This window comes from Panthera tigris, chromosome B4 (assembly GCF_018350195.1).
Source record: "Panthera tigris isolate Pti1 chromosome B4, P.tigris_Pti1_mat1.1, whole genome shotgun sequence".
In the NCBI taxonomy this organism is placed as follows: Eukaryota; Metazoa; Chordata; class Mammalia; order Carnivora; family Felidae; genus Panthera; species Panthera tigris.
The window spans coordinates 37,366,772-37,388,502 of NC_056666.1; the positions used below are offsets into that span (position 1 = coordinate 37,366,772).

Below are 21,731 nucleotides of genomic sequence, written 5' to 3' on the forward strand. Positions count from 1 at the left end.
TTAGAGCCAAGAGTGACTGCCCAACCCTCCAGGGTCTTCACCTGGGCTGCTGGAATGGCAAACCGGCTCCCGTAATAGGGACAGGCCCGAGCCTCCTTCCCCAGGGACACCAGCTGCTCGATGTCCTTCACCCCCACCAGGACCTCGTCTCGGAGGAGCTGCAGCTGCTCATAGCTGTAGAAGGGGCATGCGGCCTGGTGCTCCTGCCTTCTCCTCTTGGGCTTCTCATCCTCAGCTCTGCTCTTCTCTGAGGGGCACAGGCACAAGGGGGCAAAGGCAGAAAGAATGGTAAGTGTCCATGGGGTCAGGAGCCCAATTCCATAGGGTGGGGTCTGATAAACCCTTCCCAGTACTTCTCGGTACTCAGCACACCATTCTGGTATTTTATTTGGTGTTCGCTAGAAAAAGCCAGTAAAATCATCTCAGAGCCAGGGTTCTGAACTAGACACTGACCCAAAAAGCAAAACGCCCTTTCCCAAGGAGATGGTCTTTAGGAAGGACCCGGCCGTCTGCTCTGCCGTCACTGCCATTTAAGACACTATTTCCCACATCCTTGTCCACTTCTGCCCCACTCCCGACCCCTTCCCAGTACTGCCTGAGGCTACACGACAGTCCCAGAGCTCTTTGCTGCACAGCTCCAGGGTGCTGGCGGCTACCGTGTTTACTTCTCTGCATCTCCATGCAGCGGTCATTGATAAGCTGCGCAGAACCTAGGTTTTTCACATCTTCATTTATACAAAGATTCTAGGAGACAGAGGATAAAGAAAAAGTCAACACAATGGTCCCGGCTATGTGATACACAGCAACCCTCCAGAGCCTGCCTAGCCCCCCAAGGACCGGAAGAGGCCGATCCTCCCACTGCTCGGCCTGCCTCGGACCCACAATTCTTCTAAGAAGAATTCTTCTCTGAAGAAGACGAAGGCCCAGGGAAGGGAGCAGGTCGGCACTTGAGCCAAGACCCACTGCCTCTGTTTACCTGCCGAGAGCCAAGGGAGACAAGCCGGGTGTCCTTGCCAAAGGGGCTTCTCTGCACCTCGTGTACAAACTGGGCCAGCTGGGAGTGCGTCCGACTGCAGTAGTAAATCTGCTCCGAGAAAAAGCGGGGTATTTCAAAGAGGAGACCACAATTTCTCCAAATATTGTCTGCACATCAAGGAATACATGGCCTAATAGGCTGAGGGACTGGGGAGAGTGGCCACAAATACACAAACCTAAAGCAAGGGGACTCTGTCCCACAGCAGATCTCAGTTAACACAGGGCCGGGGCAGTCCCCACCATCCCCTCAGCTCCAGAAGGTCATGAGAACACCCACGACATGGAGCGCCTCCCATCAGTCCTGCTCAGCCGCTAATCCAGCCACTTTACAGGGCTTGTTCATCTCAGGACAGGCCGCCTCCCTGAGCTGTGGTTCCCAAATGGGAAAGAGTAGATTCTGGGGAGTGTGTTGGGGGGTGAGCTGTCCACACACACCTCCCAAAGGGCTTGGAAGACAGGCGGGCAGTAAGGCAGGGGGGCACTGAGCTAAACTCTCTCTGTGCTCCTCTGAGATGGAGAACAGCGACAAAAGAAGAGAAAAATAGAAGCAAAATATCTACTTTTAACGGAGAAAACAAGAGTCTTACACAAATGAAACCAAATGATTTTAAACATGAGAGGCGTCAGAATCATATGTACCTCACAGAACTCCATGCCAACGAAAATACAAACCAGAGAAGAGGGAGCCAAAGGGCAGGGTGCTCTTGCTCTGGCCTGCCGCCCCCCCTTTCCCCAGAGAGATACCACTGGTCCGTGGCCCAGAACGGCAGCTCCTGGATGCCCTGGGGCACACAAGCCCAGGCTTCACTGCCAGGAGAGGCCTTTCCTCTGGGTGCCTAGCCCATCTGGCCAAGTAAGCACCGACACCAAGGTCTGGGTCTGGGGAACCCCAGGAGAGTGAGAAGCAGCTAGGGGGATACAGCCCTGGACTGGGGACCAATCCCAGAATACCCAGGACACGATGTCTTACCTTAGTTACGTGTTCTTCCTCCAGGTCCTCCTCCTCCTCCTCCTCGTCCACTCTGAGAGAGAAAAATAACACGGAACAGTCTTCCCTGGGGACTCAGGTCAACTGAGATGCACTGTACCGAGCATGTGCCATGTATGGGAACTAGCTAAACAAGTAAGCTGTTCCCCACATGGAGGCCAGCATTGCTGGGGTTGGAGCCCTCAGCCAAAGGGAGACAGACCATTCCAACAACCAGGTTCCACCAATGAGCAGGTGCTCATTCGCTCAGTCAGAGAGACACCCCCAGGCTAACACCAACCCCATCCTCCTACTGCCGCTCAGGAGGGAAATGAGAAAGGGGCACAGTATGCCCGAAGCCTAGGTTCAGTGTCTGACTTGTCCCTCATCAAAGGCTACTCTGTCCTCATTGTCCACCCTCCAGAAAACTGGAATTCTCTCAGTTCCCCACAGAACTTTGCTCCTTGCCACCTCAGAGCCTTGGACATGCTGTTCTCTTTGCCTGGAATGCTCTCTCCCTTCACCTCCTCTTTTACCTAGCCAACTGTCAACCTTGAGATCCCCATATAAACATTGTCTCTTCTGTTCAGCCTTCTCCAACCTCCCCCATAGGCTTGGCTGGCCTCTGACACACTGCCATGGCCCCCCTGCACCTCATTCAAAATAACTTATTCTTGGTCTGTTTCCCCCTCCAGACTGTCACGTCCACGGGCAGGACCTGGGAGTATCTAGCTTCTGTGAATGCCAGGGGTCCCACCAAGGCCTTGGCACACAGCAGGAATTCCACGCACATTTCCTGAGGGAAGTCACAACTGACTGCTGACTGACTGAATAAAAGATGCTGTCACTCAGAACCAGATAAATCTCTTCTCTCGCCAGCACCTCAGTCTACCATTCCCAGCAATGAATGAAGAGCCCATGTGCACTGGCAGACTGGTGGGGAGGTAAATCCTGCATTACAAGGCTGAATGTTTGGTCAACATTATTAGTCTAGGTTCCTCAGAAAACACAAAATCTTTCACAGACACACTCTACCTACAGGGCCATCACTGGGATTCTTTTTACTCACCTGGCAAATTTTATTTAAAAAAAAAAAGCAGAAATGCTAATTGCTTTGGGGGATTAGAAGAGGAGTTATAGGGTTGCCTTCCTGGTCAATAAATAAATCAATAATTGTTCAGTCAGCTTTGTCTGAAAGGCCTTGATTTAAATCACACAGTAAGCAAACTCAACCAAATCTAGTAAGAAGCTGGACATGTGAAGAAATGAAGAACAAAAATTTTATATTCAGAATGAGTTGTGTTCTCAGAGAGGCTCATGTCTCTTGAAATGCCAGGGCACTGGAAGCTGTAGAAATCTGCAGGATTACTGGCTCAGGCCCAGACCCTAAGTAGCACTTTCTCTAATATTCACGAACTCCACTCAAGTTCTTTCTCTTGTTCCCAGGGGCCTCTTGAGGAGAAGTACAGGAGTGGGCAAGCAGTCTTGGAGGCAGGTGGCAAAGGGTTTACAGAGCCTCTCTGCCCTTATCTCTTCGAGATAGGATGCATAAAGAGGTCTGGACATCTCAGCCCTGGGCAGGGTCAAAAGTTTTGGTTCTAATCCAGATCCCGAAATCTGTGCTTAGGGGCAGGCCTCTGAGCACCAAAGGAAAAGCCCAGGACTAGATGATTCCATAGGCAAATTCTACCAAATATTTAAAGAAATAATGCCAACCCTTCTCAACCTCTTCCAAAATACTGAAGAGGAGGGAACACTCCCAAACTCATTTTATGAGACCACCATTACCCTGATACCAAAGCCAGGTAAGAACACTACAAACACAGGAAACTACAGGCTAGCATATTTCCCTGATGAATACAGATGCAAAAATTCTCAACAAAACACTAACAAACTGAAAAGCCCAGGACTAGATGATTTCATAGGCAAATTCTACCAAATATTTAAAGAAATAATGCCAACCCTTCTCAACCTCTTCCAAAATACTGAAGAGGAGGGAACACTCCCAAACTCATTTTATGAGACCACCATTACCCTGATACCAAAGCCAGGTAAGAACACTACAAACACAGGAAACTACAGGCTAGCATATTTCCCTGATGAATACAGATGCAAAAATTCTCAACAAAACACTAACAAACTGAACTAAATGGCATATTAAAAGGATCATACTCCATGATCAAGTGGGATTTATCCCTAAAATATGATGGCTCATCATATGCAAATCAGTAAATGGGATACATCAATAAATAGAATGATATATAAAAGTCACATAATCATCTCAACAGACACAGAAAAAAACATGACAAAATCCAACGCCTGTTCATGATAAAAATTCTCAATCAATTAGGTACAAATGAATGTACCTCAACATAATAAAGGCCATCTATTACAAGCCCACAGCTAACATCTGAACAGTAAAAGAGTGAAAGCTTTTGCACCAAGACAAGGAAAAAGACAAAGTTGCCCACTCTCACCACTCCTATTCAACATAATACTGGAAGTCATAGCCAGACCAATCAGACAAGAAAAAGAAATAAAAAGCATCCAAATTGGAAAGGAAGAAGTAAACGACATGATTTTATTTACAAAAACCCTGAAGATAGCACCAAAAAACTGCTAGGACTAATAAATTCAGTGAAGCTGCAGGGCACATGATCAACACACAAAAATCAGGTACATTTCTGTACGCTAATAATAAACTATCTGAAAAAGAAATAAAAGTCTAACTTATAAAGGCATCAAAAACAATAAACTACTGGGGCACCTGGGTGGCTAAGTCAGTTGAGTGTCTGACTCTTGATTTCAGCCCAGGTCATGTCTCACAGTTTGTGAGTTTGAGCCCCGCATTGGGCTCTGAGCTGACAGCTCGGAGCCTCCTTGGGATTCTCTCTCTCCCTCTCCCTCCCCCTCCCCCACTCACACTCTTTCTTTCAAAATAAATTTTAAAAAACATTTAAAAAAAAACAATAAAATATTGGGGTGCCTGGGTGGCTCAGTTGGTTAAGCGTCCAACTCTTGATTTCAGTCAGGACATGATCTGATCTCACGGTCTGTGATTCTGAGCCCTGCATCAGGCTGTGTTCTGACAGCAAGGGGCCTGCTTGGGACTCTCTTCTCTCCCCCTCTCTGCCCCTTCCCCACTTACCTGTTCTCTGTCTCACTCAAAGTAAATAAATAAACTTAAAAAAAAAAAAAAAAAACAATAAAATACTCAGGAATAAATTTAACCAAGGAGGTGAAAGACATATACTCAAAACTACAAGACTTTGATGAAGAAACTGGAGATGACACAGATGACAAAATGTCCCATGTTCATGGGTCACAAGAATTAACGTTGCTAAAATGTCCATACTACTCAAAGCTATCTATAGACTTAATGCAATTCCTTATCAACATTCCAATGGCATTTTTTACAGATATAGAAAAAGAATCCTAAAGATCATTAGGAACCACAAAAGACCCCAAATAGCCAAAGCAATCTTGAGAAAGAATAAAGCTGGAGGAATCACAATTCCTTATTTCAAACAGCATGGTAATCAAAACACTTTGGTACTGGCATAAAAACAGACACGTAAGATCCGTGGAACAGAACAGAGCCCAAAAATAAACCCAGGTATATATAGTAAAGTACTATTGGACAAGGGAGCCAAGAATACTCAATGAGGAAAAGATGGCCTCTTCAACATGGTGCTGGGCAAACTGAATAGTCACAGGCAGAAGAATGAAACGGAACCCCTCTCCTACACCACTCACAAAAACTAAGTCAAAATGGATTAAAAACTTAAACGTAAGACCTAAAATCATAAAACTCCTAGAAGAAAACACAGCAAAAAGTTTCATGACATTGTTCTTCTCAATAATTTCTTGGATAGGACATCAAAAGTATAAGCAACAAAAGCAAAAATAAACAGGTGGGACTATGTCAAACTAAAAAGCTTCTGCACAGCAAAAGAAACAACAAAATGAAAAGGCAACCAAAAAATGGGAGAAAATATTTGCAAACCACCTATCTGAAGATAAGGGGCTTATATCCAAAATATATAAGGGACTCATAGAACTCAACAGCAAAAAACAAGTAATCCAATTAAAAAATGGGCAGAGGTGGGGCGCCTGGGTGGCTCAGTTGGTTAAGCGTTCAACTTTGGCTCAGGTCACGATCTCATGGTTTGTGAGTTCAAGCCCAGCATCAGGCTCTGTGCTGACAGCTCAGAGCCTGGAGCCTGCTTCAGATTCTGTGTCTCCCTCTCTGCCCCTCCTCCACTCACACCCTCTTTCTCAAAAATAAACAGAAAAAAATTTTTTAAGTGGGCAGAGGAACTGAATATACATTTTTCCAAAGACATACAAATAGCCAACAGGTACACGAAAAGATGCTCAACATCACTGATCCCCAAGGAAATGCAAGTCAAAACCGCAATGAGATTTCACCTCACACCTGTTAGCATGGCTACCGCCAAAAAGATAAAAGATGAGGTGCTTGGGTGGCTCAGCCCATTCAGCATCCAACTCTCGATTTCAGCTTGGGTCACGATCCCAGGGTCATAAGGATCAAGCCCCAGGTCAGGCGCTGCACTGAGAATGGAGTCTGCTTGGGATTTTCTCTCCCTCTGCCCTTCTCTCCTGCTTGTACTCTGAAAGACAAGGAACGGAACGGAACGGAACGGAACGGAAAGGAAAGGAAAGGAAGAAAGAGAAAGAAATGTTTGCAAGGATGTGGACAAAAGGGAACCCTTGCGCACTGTGGGTGGCAATGTAAATTGGTGCAGCCACTCTAGAAAACAGCATGGACATTCCTCAAAAAATTAGAAATATTAAGTAGCATATGACCCAGCAATCCCATTTCTGGGTATATATCTAGAGGAAATGAAATCACTATCTCACGGAGATCTCTGCATCCTCATGTTATGCAGCACTGATGAAAACAACCGAAGTATCCACTGACAGATGAATGAATAATGAAAATCTCTCTCTCTCTCTCTCTCTCTCTCTCTCTCTCTCACACACACACACACACACACACACACACACACACACACACACACACACACAGAAATATTCAGCCATAAAAAAGAAAGAAGTCTTGCCATTTGTGACAATATATATGGACCTTGAGGGCATTCTGCTAAGTGATGTAAGTTAGACAGAGAAGGACAATTCTGTGGCATATCCTAAGTGGAATCTAAAAAAACCAAACGCCTAGAAACAGAGTAGATTGCTAGGGGCTGAAGAGGGACGTGAAAGTAGTCAAAAGGTAAAGGTACCATTATAAGATAATACGTTCTAGGGTCACAGCATGATGACTGTCATTAACTACACTGTATTGTACACCTGACAGCTGCTAGGAGAGCACATCTTTAAAGAAATGTTAAGTATGTGAGACGATGGATTTGTTAACTACCCTTATCATAGTGATTGTTTTGCAATGCATACATGTATCAGATATCAGATCATCATGGTATGTATCTTAAACTTACACAATGTTATAACCCAATTATATCTCAATAAAGCTGAGGGGGAAAAGAAAGAAAAGTCAGGGCAGCTGGGACGCTGAGCACCCGATGGTGAAGTTAGAAGGTGCACTGCAGACAGACTGAAGATTTTCTCCATCACAAAAAAGTCAACCAAAGGTTTCAGGCCTTGGAGTTACACTCTACACAGACATGGTGACCACAGTGTCAATGAGAATGTAGAACACTGGAGTCACCTTTAGAGGAGCAGAAAACAATGCTTCCAAGTTGGGAGCCTAAGAGGGATGACCTCTAGGGGTACTTGTGACTTGGGGAAAGAACTGATATCAAAATGACTTTAATGCCCTAATGCCCAAATACAATCCTGTTACTCCCTTGTTTGAAACCCCACAGCCCAACTGCACTGAGAACACCCAAACCCTCGGTGGACCCATGAGGCCCAAACACACAGCTGCCTCTTCTTCCCCTCTCTTCCTCATTCGCTCTTGCTCAGCCCCTGGGCCTTCTCTGTGCCCCTTGAACTTACCAAACCTGTTCCCGTTTCCAGACCAGGGTACCTTCAGGCTACTGACTAGACCTCTCTTCTCCCAGGTCTCCCCATGGCTCTTTCTCATGCTTTGTCACCCCCTTGGAGGGCTCTCCTGGCTTCACCTGGAGGTGTGACCCCACACTCTACCCCTTTCACCAGTTTTATTCTCCTCCTGGGCAAATGTGCTCATTTCACAGTTCTGGTGTACATTCCCCACCCCCCTGCCGTCAACTGCATGCAAGCTTCGGAGGGCAGGGGTCATGTCTGTCGTCTGTGGCATCTGGAGCCACGCCACACCTAGAGCAGACCCTCGAAGGTCATTTGTGCAACTAAAGCATGAATGAAAAAGGAGGCTCCCACTAGGGCAGTGTGGCCTCAGAACATCCTCGCTGTCACCTTCAGTGTTTCTACTCCACCCAGCAGCTTAGGACTCACACATCAGAAACTCAGAAGCCAGAAGGCGAAAAGAACAAGTTGGGCTAAGGATACGTTGATGATTTATATCATAAACCTCACAAGGTGTAGTCTAGGAGCTAAGAGCACATGATCAAGAGTGGCCTGGGTGCTGGGTGCAGGTCCCTGCTCCTCCCCTTCCTAGCCCTGTAGCCTAAGGCACAGCCCCCATTTATGAGGAACTTAAGGGATGGCATTCCATCCCTTCAGATGTCTCATGAGGGACACAGCAGGCTGCCTCTCTCTAGACACAGGAGCTGCCTCCCTGGGAGCCCCCATGCAGACCAGTGCAGGGGAGGTGGGTAAAGGAGAAGCACCATCTTACCCACGAGCTGCTCCCTTCTCCTCATCGCTCTCGTACTCGGCGAGGACCAGCTCCTCGTCCCCACATTCCAGCTGCTCTAGGGGCTCGGTCCCTGTTCCTTCTGCTAGCATCTCCCTGCTGAGGTGGAGGAGACGCTCCATTTCTTCTTCTTCCCGTCTCTGTGTAAGAGCATTACAAGTGGGACAGAGGAATCTCAGTACAGGTGCCCCTGCCCCCTTGATGGAGTCAGCCTCGAAGTGGCTACCACCAAGGACAACACACATGCCATTTCCACAGGCCTCGCTGTCCTACTGGTATCTACACCCCAGGCATCAATACCTCAGCTCAAGCTGCCAGCTTCCGGGTGATGAGGGGGGGTCAGGGCAAGAATACTGAGGTCCTGACCACTCATCCAAAGGAGCAACTCCGTGAGGCCCCACGCAGTGGGACAGTGCCCGTACACCATCCCTGCCACTCTGAGAGGACACTCACCATGCGCTTGGCTGCATACTTGAGCTGTGCATTGTGACGGATCTGCTGCAGGCGCTCTTCTCGCTTCTTCCGCCTGACCTGCTCCTCCTACAGGGTAAAGGAGCCACACGGGAAACTCCCGCAGGAAGCCCAAACCAGGCCCTCCTTAAAGAGTTGGGGCTCGGCCTCGTGCCTCTTCACACAGGGCGGTTCTCCCTTCCATGGGCAACTCTCAAGGGTGCAGCAGCATCCCTGACCCTCACTGGGTCCCAGCCCTATTGCTCACTGCAGGTCTACACACTCCCTCCCGAAGCCACGGACTCTCAATCAAATTCATTCCCTGAATGGAGTTTGCAGCCACTGAACCATGTTGCCAATGGCAACAGTGAGGTTCTTTTTCCAGGTGGGTAATGAATGGAACTGCCAATCCCTGGTCTAGAGAAGGCCCACTGACATCAGCTTTAAAAAGACAGAAAGCGGGATGCCTGGGTGGCTCAGTTAGTTGAGTGTCCAACTCTTGGTTTCAGCGCAGATCATGATCTCATGGTTCAAGAGTTCAAGCCTCGTGTCGGGCTCCGTGCTGACAGCGCAGAGCCTGCTTGGGATTCTCTCCTCCTCCTTCTCTCTCTGCCCCTCCCCCATTCTCCCTCTCTCAAAAATAAACAAATAAGCTTTAAAAAGACAGCAAGCAAGAAAAAAAAATAAATAAAAATAAAAAATAAAAAGACAGCAAGGGCACAGTACCACTGGCTCAAGAAGGCACTGCAAAGGAGGACACACTCATCAACCCCAAATTACCACCCAAACACTGTTTCCTGGATCATTCTCACCTCCCATCACCCTAGGGCTCACCTTCAGCCGGTCCACCAGGTCCCTTTCTTCTTTCTTCTGCACAAACTGAGTCACCCAGTCAGGCTCTCCGGCAGGCCTCAGGGTGTCTGGGGTCTCTTTGAAGGAGGATGAAAGAAATGGGGGCTGATCCTTCCTATCACTTAAGGGGACAGTTCCAGTTTCAAGGAGACGTGCTTCTTCTTGATGTTTCTTCTGTTCAAAGTCACGGAGCCAGGAAAGGGCCCCACAAATCAGACTTAAAGATTTTCCCTACAGGAAGAAAAAGGTCTTCAGGAAAAGAGAACAAAAATTAAAGCTTTCCAGATGATGTTTCCCATTTTAATAAAGCCTTTAGGGAAGGTCTACCTTTAATTACTAGAAGGTAGTTTAAGACCGAGCTGGGAAAGGGCAGGAAGGGAATTAGCAAAAGGACAGCCAAGGAAAATATGAAAAAGGAAGAAATGAAAATGAAATTCATGGTTTAATTATACAGCTCACTGTTCCTAAAATAATTTAATGTGGTTTATCAGGTTACATATAAATATCGCAAGTTAACAAAATTAGAAGGTGAAGAATTTGGAGCACCTGAGTGGCTCAGTAGGTTAAGCGTCAGACTTCAGCTTGGGTCATGATCTCACGGTTCATGAGTTCAAGCCCCACATGGGGCTCTGTGCTGACAGCTCGGAGCCTGGTTGGGATTCTCCCTTTCTCTCTGCCCCTCCCCCACTTGTACTCTCGCTCTGTCTCTCTCTCTCAAAAATAAACATTAAAAAATTAAAAAAAAAAAAAAAGGTGAAGAATTAGATAAATAGCCCCCAAAAAGAATTTAGGCCAAATAATATATAGCTTGAAATCCTATATCCTCACTAAGGGGGAGCCACCTTGGGCTCTCCACTTTAATACAGCCCCATGAGTCCTGGTCTTCAAAACACTTTAAAAGCAAACGAATTGCTCTGGAAAACACAATTCTTTACTTAAAGACCAGAATTTTCCCTGTGGGTTGAATTGGGACCCTCCGCCCAAACTCTTGTGTTAAGTCCTAACCCTGAGTGTCTCAGAATGTGAACTTATTTGGAAATAGGGTCACTCCAGATGTATTTAGTTAAGATCAGGGCCCTGATCCAGTAAGACTGGTGTCCTTACAGAAAGGGGAAATTGGGACACCAAGGCATGCCCAGAGGGAAAGCGATGTGATAAAACACAGGGGGGCAGGCCAGAACAGTCTCTTCTTTCTCACCCTCAGAGAGACCCACCCCTGCCCACACTGTGATTCTGCATTTCTGGCCTCCAGAACTGTGAAGAGGAAGTTTCTATTACTGAAACCCCCAGCCTGTGAAACTCTGTTACGGCAGGGGGAGCACTAACACAGTCCTTCTGGGAGGCCGCTGACATGGGTTTCTTAAGGCTGCTTCTTCTGGTGTCCAAAGGGCAGTTCAGTTCAGGCGAGTCTCTACAGGAACCTACACGTTCCAGCCAGGCAGTCAGCTCTCCAAGCCTGCTTAAACTAGGGGGTCCCAGAGTACCCAGAGGGGTTCTGAACCTAATTTGGGCTTAAACGAACTATAGGTAAAATGCACAGGTGTTCAGAGCTGGGGAAAGAGCAGAGCACAGTGGCTAAGGCTCCAGAGTCTAGGCTGCTGGCCAAACACTGGCTCCTCCACTCACCAGCTGTGACCTGAGGCTAACCTTTCTAGGCTTCTTTGCTCCACACGTACAAACATGGGAAGTTGGGGGAAAAAAAAAAAGGTGGGGAGGGGGATAGTAATAGTACCTTCCTCAGAGAACTGCTGCAAGCATTAAGTTCCTACCCATAAAGGTTAATACCTACAGGGGCACCTGGGTGGCTCAGTGGCTTAAGCATCCGACTCCAGCTCAGGTCATGATCTCACAGGTTAAGCCCCGCATTGGGCTCTGTGCTGACACCTCAGAGCCTGAAGGCTGCTTCAGATTCTGTGTCTCCCTCTTTCTGCCTCTCCCCTGATTGCGCTCTGTCTCTCCCTCTCTCTCAAAGATAAATAACATGAAACATAACATCTCAAAGATAAATAAACATGAAAAAAATTTTTTTGAAAAAAAAAGGTTAATACCTACACTAGGATTAGAACAATACGTGGTACATAAGTAAGCAGCTGGAGATTTTTTTTTTTTTTGCTATTATTAAGTAATAATAATACAATTATTACTGTCCTAGATTAAGAACCTATTTCATCAATTCTTGAAAGGCCCTATGATAGAATGGCACTTCTAACATATCTATGGAAAAGCCCCATATATACCATTTCTCTCAGCTTTTGAGAAATACTGAGTGGCAGAGACTTCCAGACAGCACTCCCCAGCAGAACCTGGAGAGCAGCCATTCTGTATTGCCAGTAAAATGGGGAGCTACTGCCTTTAGCCATCACCTGGCTAGCAGCAGGTGAGACATCCCCCTGTAACAATGGCCCAGGGCCAGACACCTGGTTAGAGAGCCAGCACTCTCCACTTCAAAGTGAGCTGAGGAAGTTCCTAAGGGGAAGGTCAAAGTTATCCTCCAGAAACAACTGTGAATACACTCTAACACAAAGAGAAAGGAGAACTAAGGTCCTGCAATTCTATACCTTCTAATAAGACAGCAAAAGTATTAATCGGAAAATGTTAAAAGGATGTATGACCAAATGCTTGCCTCAGTTATGAAGTAAATCTAATAAAGTACCCACAATATACCTAGCTTTGAACAATGTTATTTCCTGGGGTACCATCCAAGATATCACAGTCATAAAATACATGCCAAGATAAGTAAATTCATTCATTCTAAACACCCACATTGTAGCAAGTGCTGGGCTTGATGCTGGGAAGCAGCTCCCTAAAAATCCCCACAGGCACAAACTTAACGCAGGACCTGCAGGGCATCACAGTTCTCTGCGAAGCATGGACTCCAGGTTTTAGAGTGCCCAAAATTGCAATGTTACACAAGGCACAGGGGGCACAAGGTCAGAAGGCCAGCACAACGTGGTGGAGTCATGAAAGGCTAAAAAGGTGACATGTCCAAGTTTAGTAGGCATCATGAGGACCCAAGTGGGGAGGTGGCCACCCAGGGCAGAGGCCCAGCAGGTGAGGCCTGGCATGTAACAACATGGCGACAGGAGAAAGAGCTTACCAAGTGAGATGCAGACAGGCTCAGAATGTGATGGTAGCTGAAGACACAACAAAGATATGAGGCCCTGGAATCAGAAACATCAACAACAAAGGGCTGAGAAGAGGAAGAGGATATACAGAATGGGCAGAGGGCTGAGATGGGGACCTGAAGCCTTCAGATTAAACAGGGCAGAATAAATACATGCTCTTCTGTGTTCTTTTCTGAAACACACTAAATTTACACCAAAGGAAGAGGCTTAAACCCCACAGAAAGAAAGTGGAAGAAGGGAGGGTAACAAGTTTTAGGAGAGATGAAAAGCAGAGAACTGGACGTGACAGAGTAAAGGACTGTAAGCCTAAGTGCCTGCAGAGATCTTCTCTGCAAAAGATAGGATGTGCACCCTCTGGAGGAGCTAAGCCAGGAGGGCCCCAGAGACAGCAGGTCGAGTGAAGGGTGGAGAAGAGAGTTGAAATCAAACCAGGACACTAAGCAAAAAACCATGCACCTGAAGCCACTTCCCCAGGACACCCTTGAGAATACTAACCATCAGCCTAGGACTAGAAGGCAAGAGTTTAGAGGAGCCTTCTCTGGAAAAACTGGATGGCTCAAGAGAAATCACATAGACACTGATCACTGGAGGCCCCAACAGAGAGGCCAGTTCAGTGATCCACAGCCAGCTTGCACCACAGGCCTGTCCATCAGCCCTGTGGTAGCTTTTTCTTGAACACCAATAGAAGACAACCAAAGATCACCAGACAGTTGAGGAAAGCCTCTCAACAAAACACAGAACCAAAACTGGGGGAGGGAGGAGGCTGCATGACAAGATGATACAGGGGGGGACAAAAATTCAAAATACTGCTATAATTGATATCCTCACAAAGATATTATTTCCATGAAACAAAAACAGGATGCTATTTTTAAAAATCAAAGAATAAGAAAAGTTCTTGAATATTAAGGCTACGATAATAAAAATAAACTGAATAGAAAGACTGGACAGCAAAGTCAAAGAAATCTTAAGGAGAATTTAAAGCAAAAAGAAAATAAAACAAAACCCAACCAGGATGCCCAAAGAGATGGGCAATTAGAAGAAAACATAATTACAGAATTAACCAGCAAGTCCAAAACTCAAAGAATGGGAGTACCAGGAAGATTATCAGATGTGAGAAAATGTCTCAGAATGGAAAGATAGAAGCCTCCAGGTGGAAAGAGCCCACCAAGTGGCCAACACAAGGAACTGAACACACACATCTGACCCATCAACATGAGATTTCAGAATACAAAAGATAGAGGAGATCTTGAAAACTTTGGAGGATGAGGTGGGTCAGGTCACCACCAAGAACTGGGGTGCAGGTTGCAATGGACTTCTTAGCAGCCACAATGGAAACTAGAGAGGAAAGGGAGTAGTTGTGAGGGAAAAGTGTTCTGCAGCTAGAATTATATACCCAACCAAACTATCAGTATCAATCAAGAGAAAGGCAGATTAATACCCTTTCAGCAAGTCTCAAAATCTTACCTCCCATACAACCCTTCAGGAATGTTCTCTACCAAAACAAAGAAGATAACGAATCCAGGAAACAAGAGACTCAAACACAGAAAAAACTTAAGAATACGCACAACATGGATGAATCCCCAAAATATTATGCTGGCTGAGCATAAGAAGCTGGTCACAAAAGAGTACTTATGATATGATGCCATTTTCAAGAAATTTTAGAAAGTTAAAACTCATCTACAGAGATGGTAAATGATCACTGACTACCTGAGGCTGGGGCGGGATGTGAGGGGAGGAACAGCAGCCAGGGGTACAACAAACTTTCCGGGCTGGTGGAAACGTTTGGCATTTTCATTGTGGCAGTGGTTATATGGGGGTTTCCATCTGTCAACACTCACTGAACTTGTGGACTTACAAGGCGTGCATTTTATTGTATGTCAATTATACTTCATAATGTTGCTTTTTTTTTTTATTCTTAAGGAGAGATGGGAAATCTTAGTACAATAGTTGTGAAGCAGATCGTAAGAACAAATGGGAGAATTTCAAGAAGGAAGTCTGCAGGGTAAAATGGAATTGGTAATTACTATAGACTGAATTATATTGCCCCCAAATTCATGTTGAAGCCCTAATCTCCCATGTGACTGTATTGGAGAAAAGGCCTTCAAGGAGTCCTAAGGACAGAGCCCTGATCCTATAGAACTGGTCTACTTATAAAAGGGGAGAGACACCAAAGATCTCTCTACCACGTGAGGACACAACAAGAAGGAGGCCCTCACAAACCAGGAAGAGTTTCCACCAGAAGCTAGAGGCTGCCCAAACCTTGATCTTGTACTTCCCAGCCTCCTGAACTGTGAAAAATAAATTTCTGTCATCTGAGCCACCCAATCTGTGGTATTTTGTTATGGCAGCTGAGGAGCCAGACTAAGCAGTAATTTTATGTATGGAATGTCCTACGGAGGCCACTGGATGGTGTGAGAGAAAGTGGTGTAGGCATATCAGCTAGACACACTTTAAAAGGCAATTATCAACCCTGGGAAAATAAAAATTATTCAAGACGAAAACCCATAATCAGAGCATACCGGCTTAGGAGAGGCTAACACTTTCCATCTAACTACAACGGGAGGATGGGGCGAGGGAAGGAAAAGAAATGGTAAGAAAGCTGCATCTTAGCTCTCACAAGAGGAAGGTACAATGATTAAATCCATAAATCAAGAAATAGCACAAAGCTTACAATTTCAAATGTGCTATGCAAGTATATTTCTTGGTAAACAGTTAAAAGAATTATAAGTACCTGCCCAAAGAACCAAGTTTAATACATTTAACTTTTTAAATGACATGCATTATTTTTGACTCATGTTTTGGGATCACTTTACACAAAAGGAGAGGGATATGTTCACCACCACCAACTGTTGCAGAATGGTCAAATAAGGACTCGAAACACCCAAGTCTATTTACCAGGAAGCCTCTGCTAATACTAAGAAACACCTCAGTGGACTGGTAGTGGACTGCTGCACTGCGTTAAGAACCTCCCCTGGGTCGAAAATGCCGAGCTCCACCGGATGACAGAGACATGGAGGACGGCCTCCAGGAGGTCGCGGCCTCACTGGGGGACCTTCACATCAATGCAGGCATCTCACCATCACACGGTGCTTTCTGAGCGGGAGGCAAGAGGCTGGGACTGCTTGCCATAGCCCTAATCCTCCTCAAGGCCACCCTCTGATAAATCCCTCTCTCATTCCAGTCCCAGAAGGAAAAACTCAGGGCCCTTTGATGGGAACCCTCAGCACTTAGTAACCTCGTTGCTAAAGACTAAACCGATAGGTTTAATCTGTGAAAAAGCCAAACTAATTTGTTTCTCAACATCAAAGCAGTTGTGTACCCAGAACAATCTGGAAAGTTTTAGTGCTACAGGTCTTGGTTTCTACTGGCATTCAAATTCTTTAGCCTAATTGTTCTCAGATTCTGGGGCTGTGTTTATTTATTTATTTTTTAAGTAGGCTTCACGCCCAGCACAGAGCCCAACACGGCTCAGCCAAACCCATGACCCTGAGACCAAGACCTGAGCTAAAATCAAGAGTCAGAGGCTCAACTGACTGAGCCACCCAGGTGCCCTTCTGTTTAACATTTTAATACAGGAAGTGACTATTACTCAGAAAGATAAACTGAAAGAACTACTTTGCCTGACGTCAAACCATGAAAATCTCTGCCTAGACTAACAAGCATGCTAGGTGGCCTCTGCAGTGTCGGAATCAGGGGTCTCTCAGGACACTTCTTAGCCCCTGATGATGCATACTTACAGTGCCAGTTGGACTCTCAAATATTCCAATCTTGCCAGCGTCCAACACCCGATAGAGCTCAGCCATGAAGTCTTTCTGGATGGAATAGGGTGTGAAGGGAAAAGGGAAATGGATGCCACCATCTTCCTGGGTTTTATTAGCCATGGTCCTAGGGGGAAAAAATAAACCTGGAAGTACTGGCTTGAAATCTAGAACAGTTCCTAAGAGCAGTCTCAATACTAGTTATGGAATTTCTCCTTAGGTTATACACTTTTTTGCCAGCAGAGACCACGTTCTCTCCATTCCAGGTATCGTCACGAAGCCATACCCAAATCATGTAATCCACTTGGTGACATTTATCAGAAATGGTTACACAGAAAGCAGCCTAGCAAAGCCCCTGAACAGAAACTGCCCTGCCATTTTACCTGGGATTATTTCGCTTTTTAGACACCCTTCTAATGCCTCCAGGAAAAGTGCACAGACTTCCTCTCAGAGACCTGTGCCCCTGATGTCAAGGATGTCGCTCCTGGCTACCTCTGCAGGACGGTTCTCTCACATCTCCACAGTGCAGCCTTTGCCTGGCACAGCTGCCTCACTGAAGCCTGCTGGGAAGATCTGGAAGATCATGACGCACAGGCAGAGAATTACTAGTACGTCCTTTCCGAGGCACAGGTTCACGTATACATACATATTTCACAGGTATCTTTAATGTGCTTCTTAGTTCACCCTAGCCTCCACTTGCAGCATAAACCAGAGCCTCCTCCTAAAACTTCTCCAGCTTTAAGAAATAGTTTTCTGTCTGGTTGCAGGCTGGGAGAAGCTCTCTTCACAGGGACTAAGACCTGGTTGCCAGAGCTTCCAATACTGAGACCACAGCATTTCTTGTTCCTTGCCAGGCCAAGGTCTAAGAACTCTGCGCCTCCTTTTTCCCTCCTCTTCTGAACCAAATTTCTCTGAGATAGCTTCTCCATACCCTTTCTTCCTTCATTACCATTTGGAGGACTGACTCTTCCATCCTGGTTCCCACTCTCTTTTTGGAAGTCACTGCTCCAAACTATTGGGCAGGCCCATCTCTTCTAAATACAAATAATTATCAATCTGAAATCCACTTGCTATGTAACTGGCCTCAATAAGACTAACGACAGTGTCCATACATTTATGAAAGAAGGGTAGTTGCCATGATGTTCTTCCAGTTTAGGGACACCTAAAATGACTACAGAGGTGAAAGAACTACAAGAAGGGTGACTCTGGGGGCACCTGAGTGGCTAAGCGTCTGACTCGGTTTCAGCTCAGGTTATTATCTCACGGTTTGTGAGACAGAACCCCACACGGGGCTCTGCACTGACGGTGTGGAGCCTGCTTGGGATTCTCTGTCTCCTCTCTCTCCCTGCCCCTCCCCCACTTATGCATGCTCTCTCTCTCAAAATAAGTAAATAAACTTAAAAAAAAAAGGGGGTGACTTTTAAAAACTAGGACAAGTCAATACTGAGAGGGAGGCATGTAATCAAAAAACCATTCAGATCAGAATAAAAGAGGAAGGTATCTAACAAATTTTGATCAGTTCACAGGCCTTTTTACTACTATTATCTCAGTTAACCTGTACCACACTCTAAGGATACAGTTGCTGGATACTAATGCTTACAGAAATTAGTTTTCAAAGGCACAGCTAATAAGAGGAAAACCAGGGATCCAAACCAAGATCCATATGGCTCTTTTAGTAAGATTCGTCTGGCAAAAGATAACTAGCATAAGTAAAAGGGAGATCTACTGAAAATATACATATTGAGAAATTAAAAATTGAGACAACGTGCCAAAACCTAGAACCTAAGGCACTAGCAGAGTGTGATTTCTGCAGACCACAACTACAAAGTAGTCTGGATTCTAAGAGGGCTCCAAGAACTTCACCAGCAAGTAAACACCCATGGATTGTCCTTCTCCCACTCAGTCACATGCCACATGGAGCCACTCATTGACCTCCTCTGCTTATTCATAGCTTCTGCTTACCCAAAACCTCAGCTTGCACAGGGCCTCTTCGCACCCTCTACCTTTTAGCTCCAACTCTCAATGCCAAGGGAAAAATCTTTCCATGTTTCTTAGTTCTAAATCCCAAGAGAAAAATCTAGTCAGCACTGCCTCTCCATTTAAAATAGATCACTCACTGGTCAGCCTATAGACTGATGAGTTACCCTGCCTAATATAATCAGCTTGGGCCTCGTGCTTACTGTCCACCACTCCCTTCCACCGCTGCGTGGGAAACAATGGACATTTAGAGGACTCCCCTTACCTCCTTAAAAATGACTCCCTACCTATTTGGCCACCCCATGTGGGTCAAATAACACTCCCATCCAAACACACACCACCCTACTTTAAATGACTCTTTTGTCTTATTACCCTGTATTTAATTTCCTCACAGCTCTTAGCACTAGCTGAACTTATTTACAATCCTCCCCTACCAGAATATACACAGCATAAAAGGAGGAAACTTGTCTGTCTTGTTCTTCCCTGCCCCTAGCACCAGAATAGGTACTTTGGCGCCTATTAGGTATTCAAATAAATCTTGATGAAATGAATGAATAGCCAGCTTGACATGGTGGCTGTAGGTAGAGGTTTCTGTTCTTCAGAGGTGTGGGTAGAATAGTCCCCATGACTAAAATATCTAGTCCAAGGGCCCATTAATAATTTCAAACTGTTTTCACATAACCTCACAGCAACCCTGTGTGATATTTTTATTAGCTCTATTTTATAGATGAAAACGCTGAGACTCAGAAAGATTGAGACTTGCCCAGTCACTCAGCAAGTGCTTGAACTCAAGATGTGAACCCTCATCTGCCAGATCTCCAAGCCCTTGGGCTTTATATTTCCTCCCTCTTCCTCCCACCAGGGCAAGCAGACTGAAAAGAAAGACTTGGTTACTAAACTTCAGAATGACAACATGAAACAATACAGAAGAAAAGCAATTATTATTTCACTTCCCTGTGGGTGGTAATTATGGATCTCATTATTCCCAAAGCAGCACAAGCCAAATCACAAGTTAAAGAAGGGTTTGCATAAATCCTTGAATCATGGATTCACTAAGCGCTATTAAGGTCATTTGGTGTAACTCTTTCTGACCTCTTCAGGTTGGTTTTGTGGAGGACAACCACAACCCACACGAGTTCTCCCTAGAAATCCCCACCAGTGGCAAGGCACATGCCATACACTTATAAAGGACATAAGATACATGAAAGCCCTCAGGGACATATTAATTCTTAGAGTTCATTTCCTCGGGTACCCAATTATCACTCATTATTTACCTGTGTATAAACTATTGCTATAGACTAAATTGTGTCCCCCCAAAATTTATGTATTAAAGGCCTAACCCCCCATATAGACTGTATTTGAAGATAGGGCTTTTGGGGAAAACTGAGGTTAAACAAAATCTAAGAGTGGGGTCCTAATCCTTACTAGGAATGGTGGCCTTATAAGAAGAGGAAAGAGGGAGAGGAGCTCTCTTTCCACACCATATGAGGATAAGGAAGGAGGCCATCTGCAAGTCAGGAATAGAGCTGTCACCAAGAACCAAATATGCCAGCACCTTAGAATTCCCAGACTCTGCCACAGTGAGAAAATAAATTTCGGTTGTTTAAGCTCCCCAGCCTAAAGTATTTTATTACAGCAACCTGACACAAGTACGTTCCAGGTACTATTGTGCTGTTAGGCTCCGAAAATACTTGAACTTCACACACCTGGGAGACAACACAGCCCCAAAAGAAAAGCTTTCCTGCACCTGCTGCTAGTCCAAAGCCATAGCATGTTGCACAACGGCAATGCTCCAAGGCCGGGAGAGACAGCCTGGGCTGCAACCCCCACAGTGACACCTTGCTGGGGCCTTCTCTCTCTCTCTCTCTACTTGTATTTATTTCCACTTTCATGACACTTCCTCCAACAAGCTGGTCAATTCCATTCATCTCAGTCCTCTTGACTGGACTCTACTCCACCTTGATTCCTTGATGGGCAGTGGGGCGGAGCCATTAACAGTATGGGAACTGGGCTCGGGTGGCCAGGTCTGGGATCGCAGCTTATGTGAATATTCCTAAGCCTCAGTCTTCTCAGGTAACAGCACTTATTCACATGTGGTTGTAGTGACCACTGCATAAGGCAATTTATGAAAAGCGCTTAGCACAGCCGGGCTAATCTGAAGCCCCCAGACGCGTGCTAGCTAGTCTCACTCCAAAAGCGCTTGGGGCGTCAACTACAGGTCCCACCCTCCTTGGTAGGCCCTTACCCCTCCCATTGGTTTCTAGCCTGCCAATCATGCACTGGCCCCGCCCCCCCGGTTCCAGAACGCTTTCCCGCTCCCGACTCGCCCTGCCCCTTTGCACTACAGCCCGCCGTGTTTGCGTTTCCACCAGCGCCTGCCCTCTCTCCTCTCGCTTCGCCTTCTCACACGGCACCACGCTCACCGTCTTCGCCCGAGGGACTGCTTCGCGAAGTCCAGGCCAGGGAGGAGTTGAGGAGTCTGAGCATAACGCTACGGAATTTGAATTCGCGGCGCCTCTCCCTCAACGTCGGCCTCTGGAAGGAGCGTGCTGCGTTGCCACGCCCCCGCACCACTGCGCCTGCGCACCCCTGAATTCGAAGGGGTGAGTGGGAGTTGGTCTCCTTTTGCTCCACTGCGCTTGCGCGGCAGACTCAGGGCTGGGCTTTTTTTCTGGCGCTGGGAGTCCTGGTCATGACAGACCCCTAGAGGCTGTGGTCTGAAATGCTCGCTGGGTTTTGGCCCTATCGCTTCAAAGCTCCACCTCCCTCCT

The 21,731-nt window shown here is 46.2% G+C and overlaps 1 protein-coding gene across 4 annotated transcripts in view; it reads right to left on the reverse strand.

Moving 5' to 3' along the window:
- Positions 1-21,471, reverse strand: part of DDX11 (DEAD/H-box helicase 11) — a 39,893-nt gene extending 18,422 nt beyond the window's left edge. For all 4 annotated transcript variants that reach the window (XR_006219750.1, XM_042991550.1, XM_042991551.1 and 1 more), the window contains exons 1-9: positions 21,384-21,471; positions 16,963-17,110; positions 10,083-10,331; positions 9,252-9,338; positions 8,781-8,938; positions 2,006-2,057; positions 977-1,084; positions 657-744; positions 42-247 (exon numbers count right to left, since the gene is read on the reverse strand). Coding sequence is in view for 3 of the 4 variants with exons in the window: in XM_042991550.1 (XP_042847484.1) it covers positions 42-247; positions 657-744; positions 977-1,084; positions 2,006-2,057; positions 8,781-8,938; positions 9,252-9,338; positions 10,083-10,331; positions 16,963-17,106 (1,092 nt within the window). In the remaining variant the exon portion in view is untranslated. The remainder of the gene's footprint in view (positions 1-41; positions 248-656; positions 745-976; positions 1,085-2,005; positions 2,058-8,780; positions 8,939-9,251; positions 9,339-10,082; positions 10,332-16,962; positions 17,111-21,383) is intronic.
- Positions 21,472-21,731: the final 260 nt, after the last annotated feature.